This window comes from Diabrotica undecimpunctata, chromosome 3 (genome assembly GCF_040954645.1).
Source record: "Diabrotica undecimpunctata isolate CICGRU chromosome 3, icDiaUnde3, whole genome shotgun sequence".
Classification (NCBI taxonomy): Eukaryota; Metazoa; Arthropoda; class Insecta; order Coleoptera; family Chrysomelidae; genus Diabrotica; species Diabrotica undecimpunctata.
In genome coordinates this window covers 129600210-129613214 of record NC_092805.1, presented here as the reverse complement: position 1 = coordinate 129613214, position 13005 = coordinate 129600210, and the positions used below count along the sequence as shown (strand labels likewise).

Genomic DNA, 13005 nt, shown 5'->3' with positions numbered 1-13005 from the left:
GACCTAAATGTCATTTTGGACACAGATGAGACCTGAATGCAAGAACGCTCAACTAGTTCGACAGAACCACAAACCGTAACGGGAGACTATTGTGTGGCTATCTCGAAGACAGACAAAACACCATAGTGGTAGGACCCAAAGAACCTACATACTTCCATGGTCGGGACAGACTCCCTATATTTCTGGACATAGCAATTGTACAAAACTTGGGTCACCAATACGAAATACACTCAACGAATGAGGGTGAATCAAATCACAACCCAACTGTATTAAACCTGGGAGCAGCAAAAACAAACTGTTTGTAAATCTACAAGAAAAAACGAACAAGTTGGCCAAACTACAAAAGAATAGCAAGCGAAACTATTGGCGCAATAACAACAATAAACACAAAACGAGAATTAAACGAGAATTAAACTAAAAAAAAAAACGATACAAACTGCTATCGAGGCCAGCACCCCAAAAGAAGAAACACCAACAGTTAGGGTAAGATTCAGAGAAATCCGCAACGAGCTGAAAGAACTGATAAGGGAAAAACAGAAAAAGAAGAAGGGCCAACAGAACATGAAATCAGGAGGACAAAAGAATTGCTAATGAGCTAAATAGGGAAGTTAAAAAACAATTAGAACATCGAAACGATAATTGGGACAACTATATTCAGCTAAACCCAAATAAATCAGCGTTCTGGAAGCTATCTAAAATACTAAGAAAAGATAAAAAATAGATTCCACCCTTACATGGAGAAAATGGAATTGTGTACGCAGAAGAAGACAAACCGGCAGTTATAAAAAAACACGCTAGAAAGAGGAGGTAGGAAAAATTATCATCGTGATGAAGATCTTAACTTCACAGAAGAAGTGGAAAGAAGATACAGGACAATAAAAAGAAGTGGCAACATATATATTACATATACCTCCCCTGAAGAAGTCAGACAGTTGATCAAGCGTACTAACCCCAAAAAAAGCTTCAGGACCAGACCATATTATGAATAGAGCTCTGAAGAATCTGCCAGCAAAAAGCAATAGTATACATAACAAATTTAATCAACCACATTCTAAGATTAAGACATTTTCCTGGCAGATGGAAGAAAGCTCACGTAATAATGATTGAAAAACCAGGGGAAAATGTCACATTTCCACAGAATTATAGGCCGATAAGCTTATTACCAGCAATAAGCAAAATTGCAGAGCGGGTCATACTAGCTAGACTAAAATAAGAATCAGAAGATACCGGAACAATACCAATTCACTCATGTAAACTTCAGGTGCTTCCGTCTAGCGGAATATATCACAAAAGGGTTCAATGAAAAGATACACAACAGCCGCCTTTCTAGATGTCAGTAAAGCATTCGACAGAGTCAAGGCCTGCTGTATAAATGAACCAATACGGTTATAGTGAGGCGATGACATGTCTTGTCTCATCATACCTAGCCGACAGAAGGTTCAGAGTTCAGATAGGGTCAACCCTGTCCGAAGCTGTAGCCATAGAAGCTGGTGTACCACAGGAAGCGGTGTTGTCGCCGTATCTATACACCAAATACACAGCAGACACCCCAACTGAACCCAGATCATTGCCAAGTCTTTACGTAGACGATACAGCTATAGCTGTTAACAGTACCAACCAACAATACCAACAGTATACAGTATAAGATAGCTGTCAATCCTGACAAAACACAGGCCGTCATGTACCAAAAAAGAAGAGGCGAGCAAATGGGGTGCTATCGCTATTCGATACTCAAATCGAATGGTCAAATCAAGCCAAATACTTAGGTGTAACATTGGACAAAGAGCTGACCTTCACACAACACGTGAAACAAACGGTCCAGAAAGCTAAAATAATTAGAAGTCAACTCTCATTATTAATAGGTCGGAAGAGTAAACTAAGATTTAAAACAAAGATTAGGATGGCAAACTGTATAATTTTACCAACACTAATATACACCTCGACCGCATGGAGACATACTTGCAAATCTAACAGAAACAAAATACAAATAGTTCAGAACCGTATGATCAGAGAGGCTCTCAATAAACCCAAGGTACATTCCATTAGAGTACGTATTTAGGGACTTTAGGGAAGAAAAGAAAATTCTAAGAACAATAAACGAAAAAGCACAGATGATTTTCAACGATTTCAGGAATCATCCTAGCAGACTATTAAGAGAGTTGATAGACTATGACGAAAACCAAAGGACAGGACATAGGCGACTCAGACAGCAGTTAGCTGGATATAGAGAAGAGCCAGAAGAACAATGAAGTAATGATAGAGATGTAATAGTCGAATAAACGCAGTAACAGAAGATCCAAAAAATACCCTATCGTTATATTTTATTTTTTTATCTAGTTGTTTTTACTTTTAATACTTATAACCTTTTGTTACAGCGGCTATGCAGCGCCAATACAATACAAAAAAATAGAGTCAGGCAGAAAAGTTGTTCAGCTAAAAGGCCCTTCAGGTAGGTCAAAACGACCAAGTTCGCGGAACTTGAGCATCGAGCTCACGTATCGACAAGCGTGGGCTTGATGGCCAGACCCTGCGGGTGCTCAGCTGACGAGGAGACCAAAATTATTTTCCCAATTCGGCGGCTGAGTAACCGAGCATACACAATAGGGCCAGGGAGATACAGGTTGAACGAATTTAAAACGGAACATACGAAATCAATGTATTTCGGCTCAACTCCGCTCTAGGTGGTTGGCCAACAAAAGGTTGTCAAATAATTATATTATAAAAATCCAATACTTCAGAGGGCTGCTGGATTCTGAACTCATTCAAGAACAAGTCAAAACTCCACCCAAACAGGTTGCCTAGCATCACTGTGAAAACTAGACTACACAAGCAGTTATTATGCTGTCAAATCACCTATCGCTTAGTTATAGTCCAAGAGATAGAGCCGAAATTTTGAACTGATCAGTAATATGACATTTCTCTATTGGAATATATTCATTGTAACTGGGTTAAGACTTTGCCTTACAGGCGGACGCCTGTAAGGCAAAGTCTTAAAAAAGTAATTTTATAATGTTAACTATTAAATATTTTTGGTATAACACATAGTAATTTTACTTATTTTTTATTACAATAAAAAGGTATTACCTTTTTATTGTACCTAGGAACCTAGGTACCTAGGAACAACCATTATTTATATTGCATAAATAATGGTTGTTCAGATATAAGAAAAATTTGATTTATTATTACATTAATAATCAAATACAAAATATAATATTTCTATTTATCAATAGGTAAAATTCAATTTGTAGAATTTCTTTAACATTTTACAAATAATTATTAATAAAAATCAATTTAATAGTGTAATTATCAATTTTTTAAGTTTTGAAATTTACTTTGTAGATATTTTCAATATTTTTTTTAACTTTCAAATTGATTGAATTTTTTTTTCATTAGTTAATTATAATATTACAAATTCTGTTTGAACATTAATTTTGCATCATTATTATTATTTTAAAATATTAAAATAATAATGATGCGCGTTCCATTTAGATCAGTAATTCTAGACGCATGCGCTAAATGTAATAAGTATCAAGATGCTTTTATTCAACTTGGTGAAACTGACTTCGATTGTAATGAAGTTTTTGAAACCTTAGAAACTTTCATATGTCACTTATATGGAACAGGACTGACGAGAACAATTCCAAAAAGAAAAGTAAACGATGTCAGATTTTCACTATTTAACCGGCAGTATAAGTTGCATGATGTGAACGAGCCTTAAAAAAAAAACTAAAAAATTTCGAGGCTTCAAGCTTGCCACCATGTCAAGATGAATTACACCAACATCTACTCCGAGCTCATTATATTTCAAATATTTGGACAAATGCTCATAAAAAAGTACCAACAGAATTGATTGTTGAAGAACATGGTTGGGAGTTTGAAGATGAAACATATAAATTCAAATGGTTAAGTGGACCTCAGATGCCAGAATCAGTTCGAGAAGTAGTGATTGAAAATGAAGCAGATAATGAATGTGATATTATTGAAAGTGAAAGTGACGAACATGATGAATGTGATGACATCAATGAGAGATTTTTTTTTCTTATCGGAAAAATCGTTTGAAAATTTTTGGAAAAAATCATGGTATAGCTGACAGAAAATCGAAAGGATTCTGCAAATTAGATTTTACCTCAAAAAATTACGAAAATTTTCATTTACGGAAATTTTTTTGGAAAATTTTGAGGAAAACTCTACTTAACGCTTTTCAGAATAGTAACAGAAGTGAGCATACAAATTTTCAAATCAATCGGTATAAAAATATTATAATAAAATCAGTTTGAAAATTGTTAGCGAGACCTAAAATGCGCAGGCAAGTGGTACATTTGACCCCGCTTTATGGCTCTCTGTACCAACCCAGCTGTCCGCCCTTTTGGATTTAGAGTTTTTAGGGGCAAAATAATGAGCCATGAAAATGGCGGACATATTACTTATCGTTAATTTTTTCCCAAAAAATTGCAATTTCACCCCTGTCCGTCACCACTTAAGTATCCACTCCCGCGTCCGCCCTTTGGGATTTCGTCTTTGAAGAAGATCTTACTCTGGGCAAATTTTCAGCCATATTATCGATCGTTAATTTTTACGAAAAAAAATGACAACTTCATCCCTGTATAGACACCCCCTGTACCACGAGCGGCGTCCGCCTGTAAGGCAAAGTCTTAACCCAGTTACAATGAATATATTCCAATAGAGAAATGTCATATTACCGATCAGTTCAAAATTTCGGCTCTATCTCTCCGACTATTAGGCAAGCTCCTCTTTCCTTTAAAGGAGACAGATAGTTGAACGATATTTTATACAATGTCTATCACCGGGTATGGATTTATTTTTGTCCAAGTTTTATATTGGTCCACTATTTCAAATGTAGTTCAAACAGACATATATTAAATTGTATGTTCCGTTTTAAATTCGTTCAATCTGTATAAAACTTAGGTCGGAGACTCGCTCTCCCTAGCACACATTTTGGGACACAAGTCCAAAGTTATGTAAAAATTTACTTTCAGTACAAGTAACATTCACTACAAAGCCTTCTCATTCGTTGTGTCGTGTGATGGGGAGGGATGGTTGGTTATAGCTTGGGGGTCAGATACACTTGGGGGTCTTGGGGGCCATTACGGAGTGTGACCGGTTTTATATTCAGACATGTGGATCCTAGTGTTCGATTGGAACACACATGTCCTCGGAGCTGGAGTTCTACAAAAATTGTTGTGTGTGTGTGTGTGTGTCTGTGTGTGTGTGTGTGTCTGAGTAAGTTACGTGGATTGAAGTCAGGGAACATCTTAATTTTTAAAAAAATGTTACAGGTACGTAAGTACATGTTTTATGAGTTTGATTTGTTTATTTGTTAGTTTATTAATTAATATGTTTAACATATTACCTAAGACTCCCAGCCTGTAATTAATTGTTACAACTACTACCCCAAAGTCCATAAAATTTTTGGGATCATATGTGTTGATCGCCCCATTACCTGTACTAAAACCTCCTCCATGGATCCAAAAGTACACAGGTAAAGAAAAGTTAGTGCTAGGTTTCTAAAATAAAATATAAAAATTATTTTAAAAGTCAAGTTCCCAGTGGTTGGCTGTATACCATAGTTTAAAAAACTTACAATGAAGTAAAAACTTCTCTGGTTTATAAATTTTAGAACGTTTTCTATCCTATTAGATCATGATCAGTGAAAAAGTCATTATCATCAGTGCATTACAGCTCTTTATGAGCCAAAGCCTTCTTCAGAACAATCTTTCATTCGTCCCTGTCTCTGGCAACCCTTCTCCATGCTTTAACTCCGATGGATTTTAGATCATTCTCTATATTATCTTGATACCTAAGTTTTGGTCTTCCTCTGGCTCGTCTTCCCACTGGTCCTCTTCGGTCGAAAATTTTTCTGATCGTTGCATCTTCATCTCACCTAATTATATGTCCTATCCATCGAAGGCGTGCTAACTTAATACATTTTACAACATCAGGTTCCCCAAAACTTCTGTATAACTCAAAGTTGTAGCGCCTACGCCACAAACCCTGTTCTTGGACTCCTCCATATATTTACCTTAGAATTTTTCTCTCGATAAGTTTAAGCAATTCTTGGTCGTTTTCTGTAAGTGACCACGTTTCTGACTCATATGTTAACACTGGCCTTATTAGTGTTTTATATATGGTATTTTTAATTTTTCTGGGTAGTTTTGGGGCCATCTGTTTCCTAAAGCCTAATAGCACTTATTGGCAAGCACTATTCTTTTTTTAATTTCTTCGCTGACATTGTTGTCTTTGGTCAGCAGCGAACCCAGGTAGACGAAGGTGTCCACACCTTCCAGTTTCAGATCATCAATTAATAGTCTAGGTATCTGGTTGCCTGATAGTGCCCTTCGTATTAATATGGCACTCTCGAATTACTTTTCCTAGTGCAAGGTTAAATAAGAGACACGACACTCCATCTCCCTGTCTTAGTCCATTTTTACAATGGAAAGGCATTGAAAAGTCGTTGTGGATTCTGACTACAGTCTCTACGCCTGTGAGTGTAAGTTCCATTAGTTGAACAAGATGAAGCGGCGTTTGAAATTCCACCCTAGCCTCTAGAAATTTTTGTCTGTTGACCGAGTCGTATGCGGCTTTGAAATCGACGAATATGTGGTGGGTGTCGACTCTAAACTCAAGCGTTTTCTCAAGAATCTGCCTGACTGTGAAGATTTGATCCGTTATGTATTTATTGGGTCGGAAACCGCACTGGTAGTTCCCAACTATTTGTTCCCAAATATCAGTGAAAAAGTGCTTTATAAATTAATTGGAACTAGCCACATATATGTGTGGAACATTATTATTAAGACACTAGATCGATGATAAAGGATTACATTTTTTAAGGGAACGTATAATTTTCCAGCTCGAAAAAGAGACCTTGCTCCCTGAATGGCGACAACCAACTGATGTATAGACATTAGATAAGAATTGGCGGCATAGTGTCTAAAGTTGTTATTACATATTGTACTATTGATTTATATGTGATTTATGCTGGGTCAAATAATCCCCTAAAAATGTCCGATGGGCTTTAGGTCTATAACGTGTAACTTACCACAGGTGTATAGACATTCACAACCAAACAATCTTCAGTTTCTATCAGTGAATCAATTGGAGATGTTGATTTGGGCTGAGAACATATCTTTGTATTACTAGTTACGTCAAGTATTTCTTGCCATCCTTCTAATGCTATTGCTGGCTAAAATTAAAAGAAAAGAGGTTATTCTTAAAACTGAACATGCAGGTTCCTTATCGTGAAAACTAACAAATTTTTAAGTGGCATGAAGGAAAAAATCACGGACATTAACCTAAAAACATTATGTATTTAGTTTATAATAAACACCCTCAGGGCACCGGTAGGCCATATGCAAAAATTAAAGAAAAGAATCAATAGTCCTCTATCGATTCGTAAAATGGTATAAAGGAAAAAAAATTTACAAAAGAATTTTTTTTCCAAGAAAATTTCATCTTCACGAAAAGTTCCCCAGAAAACCATTAAGTTTTTACATATTTTACTCTCCTTAATTATCTTTCAGTACTTTTATAGTTAACACATTGGTGACCAACCTATTTTTAGGTCTGTCCAGACAAACTGATTGTGGTTATACATGAAAGAAACATGCCAAATCCACCATTTTTGGGGATGAGTATTATAATTGAACAAGGATTATAAAAAATTGTTTTGCATAATGTCACACATGTGTGATACTGGTATATAGTAATAAAAATTTGAACATAGCATAAGTGTCACAACTATGTGACATAAAAATTTTTAGCTGCTACTTATAAAAAATCATTTATTTCTTTAACATTACCAAAAATAAAAATTACTTCCAATAAAAAATGAAGTTTAATTGTCTTTTCTGTGCCACTTAGCAAAACAAGGTGTAACACATAACCCAATGGGCTGTCCATCACTTCCCTTACATTCCTGGTATGTGTACCAGATGACAGCTCTTTTTTTGCTTACACTGCACTGTCGACATCTTTTCCGCTTATTTTCTTTTTTTAAGTTGTGTTTCGCAACAACTTTTTTTCTGCTTGGCCGTTTTGTTTGTCCCAATAAATGTTTGATTTCTTTCTCACTAAAGGTACGACATTCTTGTTTTCGTTGACGTGTTTTTATTTTTATTCAACAACCAGTTGCCATTCCACATCCAAATATTTACTAAGTGAAAGAAAACTTTCATGTACCATCTCAAAGTTTTTTGTGGTGTGCCATAATATGAAGTGATCTGGTCAATTCTGTCACATCCCGACATAAAGGAATTGTAGTCACGTATCATTACTGGCTTCAATTTTTTCTGGCCTCTAGTATTTTCAACCTTAACCTTTTCATTTTAATACTCGGATTGGACTTCTTCTTTGCCATACGACTTCTCCTTTCTTTACTTTTTTTGTAATAACACTCTTTGGGTTACTTTTTCTATTTTTTCTTAATGTTCCACAAACGTTAGTCTTCTCTTCATGTAAAATCTTGGCACGCTCATATCTGTTGTAATAATTGTCCATGTATATAGTGTCTTCCTTCTCTAAATATTCAGTAACAAGCCTGTTAACTACTTTAAACGCATGCCCATTGTCATTTACTACTGTCTCCTTGCCGCTGTAGATTGAGAAATTTAGTAAAAATCCATCAGAGCTAGTAATCTCATAAATTTTTATTCCATGTTTACTAGTTTTTTCGGCATATACTGTCGGAATATTAACCACCCTCTCCACAGAAAGAGGGCTTCGTCAAGACTTAAGTTCTCTGCTGGATAGTAAATCTAAAAGATAATATTTATAATATGACTCGTAACGTTTTTAATTTTGTGAAGTAGATCTTGAACTTCTACGTCTTCCGGCTTGTAAAAACAAATATTTTAAAGAATAGCTTCAAACTTTGATCTGGGCATAGTTTTTCCAAATATTGGAAAGTGATATAGTGAATCTGTGCTCCAGTATAAACGCAAGGAGGGAAGTTTTATGTTTCCCATTAATACGCAGACCCAAACATTTTTTTAAGTCGTCATTATTTATATCTATCCAGCGTCTAAAAAAGGAATATTTTTTTAAATTAGGGTTTTCTTTACGGGAAGCAGCTTTATGGTTCGTCCACTCCACGATTTTTATCAAAAGCTCTTCATCAAATAGTAATGAAAAATTTTGTATAGGTGTTGCGTCAACAGGAATTTTTACTTTTATATTTTCTTGTTCATTAAACTGATTTATCTCAATATCTTCCTCTACATCAAGCCAGTCCGCCTCATCATTTTCTTGTATCACATTTTCATTTGCATCGTTTGCTTTGCCCTTATCATTACTTGACTCACCGCCATCATTGTTCGACTCACCCCCATCATTGCTAGTATCATCAGTCGCTCTTCCAGAATGAGAAGGAGAATATTCACTTCCACTAGAATAAAATATTTCATCATTATAATCCCCCTCGAATTTATATTCAATAGTTTCGGTATCTCTGTACTCACTAACTTCATGCAGCGCCAATACAATACAAAAAAATAGAGACAGACAGAAAAGCAGTTCAGCTAAAAGACCCTTCCCGTAGGTCAAAACAACTAAGTTCGCGGAACTTGAGCATCGAGGTCACGGACTCACAAGCGTGGGCTTGATGGCTGATGGAATCCTCCACGAATTCATATTCAATAGTTTCGGTATCTCTGTACTCACTAACTTCCCTACTAGCCATTTCGGCCTCTAATTGAAGATTTCGTGTACTTAGATGTCGTTTTGACATAGTTAATACGTCTGAAACAAATAATAATGGATTACACCGTATATAAACAAGGTACATAGTTATATTACCTCTCTAAATTATACACAATAACGACACTTTATCGTGCTATAAATTTATAGACTATTTCTTCTTTTTTTAAACGTCGAGATCACAACCCAGCCATAGCGTGTGAAAGAAGAATTGTTCAGGTGGACTGTGGCCAAATTTAGACCCACTGTGATAAACCGTGGTAAAATTATTTGACGTTTCATCACGTAAGTTCGGTGTCACACATGTGTGTCAGCAGTTCGTAAGAAAACTTCACCGTTACACATGTGTGACCGTTGGTAGTGAATGTGTGAATGTAATAATCAGTTAAATGCATAAGGGATATCGTGGACGAACTTCGTCGGAAATCCGACGGTTTATTAGTGGTAACAACTCAACAGTATTTTACCTTAAAACGATTTTTACCAGTTGGTGCCTGGGCGTAAGGAATATCTTGGAAAGCATAGAAGTCTTGTCCTAATCGACTCTTTAATATGTGTCCGCGAATTCTACTTGGGGGCTTTAACAGCGTTACAATCAAGTCATCTTCATCCAAATTTCTAACATCTAGTAAAGATGCATTCGTCTGAAAAAGAAAAATAATATTAAAAATAAAATAAAATAAAAAATAAAAAATAAATTAAAATTACAAATTAATACGTGAGTATAGAGAATAAGTGAGTATAGTTTAAGAATCAGACACTTCTCTTAAAATAAAAAATAATCATCTTCGTAATGTTAATAAGTCCAGAACGGATAATTTTAAATTAAAAGATATCACTATTTTTTTTGACACTCAAAACAGTTTTTGGCAAACGCATTGAGCTCTAAACTAAAAAGAAAACTAATAAAATGACAAAAAAAAAGACTAAATAACTGAAATTCTAAACACCACTCGTTTAGGGAGTATTTTTTTGCAGCATAAATTGCTAGTTAGAATGTTCTAGAACAGGGTTCCCAATTTTTTTGGTCTCGGAACCCTAATTGACGATATTTTTTTTTGACGGAACCCTATTTTGATAAATAAAGAAATTATTATCTTGTAGTTTGAATATTTTTCATGTAAGACTGTAAAAAAAATGAAGAAATTATGAATGAAAAATAATATTATATGGAATACAAAATTTTTATTATACAAAGATAAATACAATTAAGTAAGTAACTATAACTATTTCAATGTAAAGAATGAAATTTTTTACACATTTAGTCTCGAATCGGTAAGTCGTCACAAAAGGAAGTAGAATCATGATAGCTTTCTTAACGATTGCGGAGTATTCATCTTTAAGTGCAGTCTAAAAGTCATTCAGATTAGAATCTTGTGATTCGAATTTTTGTTTAGCCCGGATTTAAATCCAATAGAGCACATGTGGGATCACCTAAAACGCAGCAAACGACAAAGAAATCCCGTTCCAAATACGATAGAGCAGCTTCGGTTTGCTGCACAGGATGAATGGAATGCAATTTCCCAAGAATATGTCCAAAATTTACTTGCAAGCATGCTGAGAAAGATGCAAGCAGCAGTAAGAGCTAGAGGGCTAGAGGCTATACTCGTTACTGATCATGCATTTCTTTTAGTTAAAACGACTAGTTTAAGCAATTTAAATTATCATTTAATTTTAGAGTAAAATAACCTTATTTACCTAGTATTAAACATTTAATTTTTTTGCAATTTTCTTTATATAAAAACTTAAAATTGTTCATTAAACATTGTTAAAATAAACTTTATTTTACAATAAACGTCTTGATTGACCACAATTTATTTTGAAAAAACAAAAATTAGAAAATTCCAAAATATTCCAAAAATACGACCGCTGGCAAATAAATAACTAGAATTTTGTGCATAGCGGTCGTATTCGCCCGTCGAGGCAGGAGGCATATTGGTAACATTACGGAACGGGCGTATACGCCCGCCGCGTTGTGGCAGTCAACCTGTTAATATGCATTTACAAAATATTTTTCAAGAGACGCTGTATTATAGGACGGAAATAAAAATAGCACAAGAGATTATAAACAATATAAGATACGCTGATGATACAGGGTCATTATGATGTAAAACATCGATGATCTAAAGTTGCTACTGGATAAATTACACGCATTAAAGTTAAAAATGGTTGGACGTAGATAAAATACATGTGGCATGGGCATCAGGAACGATTTGTGGTAGTATCAAATTAGTATTAAATTTTAAATAGTTGCGAAATAAGCTAAATAATAAAATTACATGCAACGAAGAAGTAAAGGCTATAATCATAATGCCACGCCAAACAACAGTAGAACCAACAAAAGCCTAAGCGGGAATAAAAACACGTGAGGTTTGTTTTTTCTTATAATTGCGAAACTTGGACGCTAAAGGTCGACAAAATAAATTAGTTAAAGGCGTTTGAGATGTGTTGATACAGAATAATGTTAAAAATTTCTTGACCTACAATAACCAGAAATGAAGAAGGGCTTAAAATACTAAATAAAAGTCTGGGTACTCTAAATGTGGTCAAAATAAGAAAACTTAGGGCACGTAATAAGAGGAAATAAATACCATATTTCTGGCCTGATTATCTAGAAAGAAGTAAAAGGCAGGAAATGGAATGGTTGTAATGGTGCTTTTATAAGAAGTGGTGAAATTCCATTCCACTCATTATAAATTTTCAACCATGCCGATATAGCAATTCTTAGAAGGAATAAAGGAAGATATTAAACGGTACTTCTTGGGGAAAGAGCCCGCTGCTACCTGCCTATATAATTTGGATGTTATCGGAGTTAGTTGAGAAAAAGCTATTACCAAATCGGTCGCAAAATCCCGTAAGCTGAAATCGCTAGCTCGCAAAATACTCGCTTCGCTTATTAATATATTAAATTTGTAACTAAGTAGTTCGCATCGCATTATTATTCATAAATATTATCAAGCCAATCATTTATAGTAATCAGTGTTTCCTAAAACCGCAGTGATAATTTTCATATGAACACTTCATTCATTCAAACCAGCAGTGTGGCCAGTAGTTCGCTTTGAACATAGAAACGACATTCCGCTAAGGAATTCTACTTGTAATTATATGTAATAGTGAAAATAGCCTCAGTGAAAAGTGTAGTGAAATATCCCATTTGACAGTGTTTTCGGACAGCTATCAGAAATTGCTACTTAATCTTAGCATTAAATATAAGTTACTGTTTAATCTGTTTCATTCTAGCCCTTGGCTGGTGGCCCTTCGTCCTTCAATTCTTTAAATGAGTTATTGTTCAAC

General features: G+C 35.0%; 1 protein-coding gene across 2 annotated transcripts in view; it reads right to left on the bottom strand.

Moving 5' to 3' along the window:
* Window positions 1-13005, bottom strand: part of LOC140437405 (juvenile hormone esterase-like) — a 63882-nt gene that overhangs the window by 33520 nt on the left and 17357 nt on the right. For both annotated transcript variants that reach the window (XM_072526917.1, XM_072526918.1), the window contains exons 2-4: window positions 10179-10355; window positions 7058-7201; window positions 5372-5525 (exon numbers count right to left, since the gene is read on the bottom strand). In XM_072526917.1, coding sequence (XP_072383018.1) covers window positions 5372-5525; window positions 7058-7201; window positions 10179-10355 — 475 coding nt within the window. The remainder of the gene's footprint in view (window positions 1-5371; window positions 5526-7057; window positions 7202-10178; window positions 10356-13005) is intronic.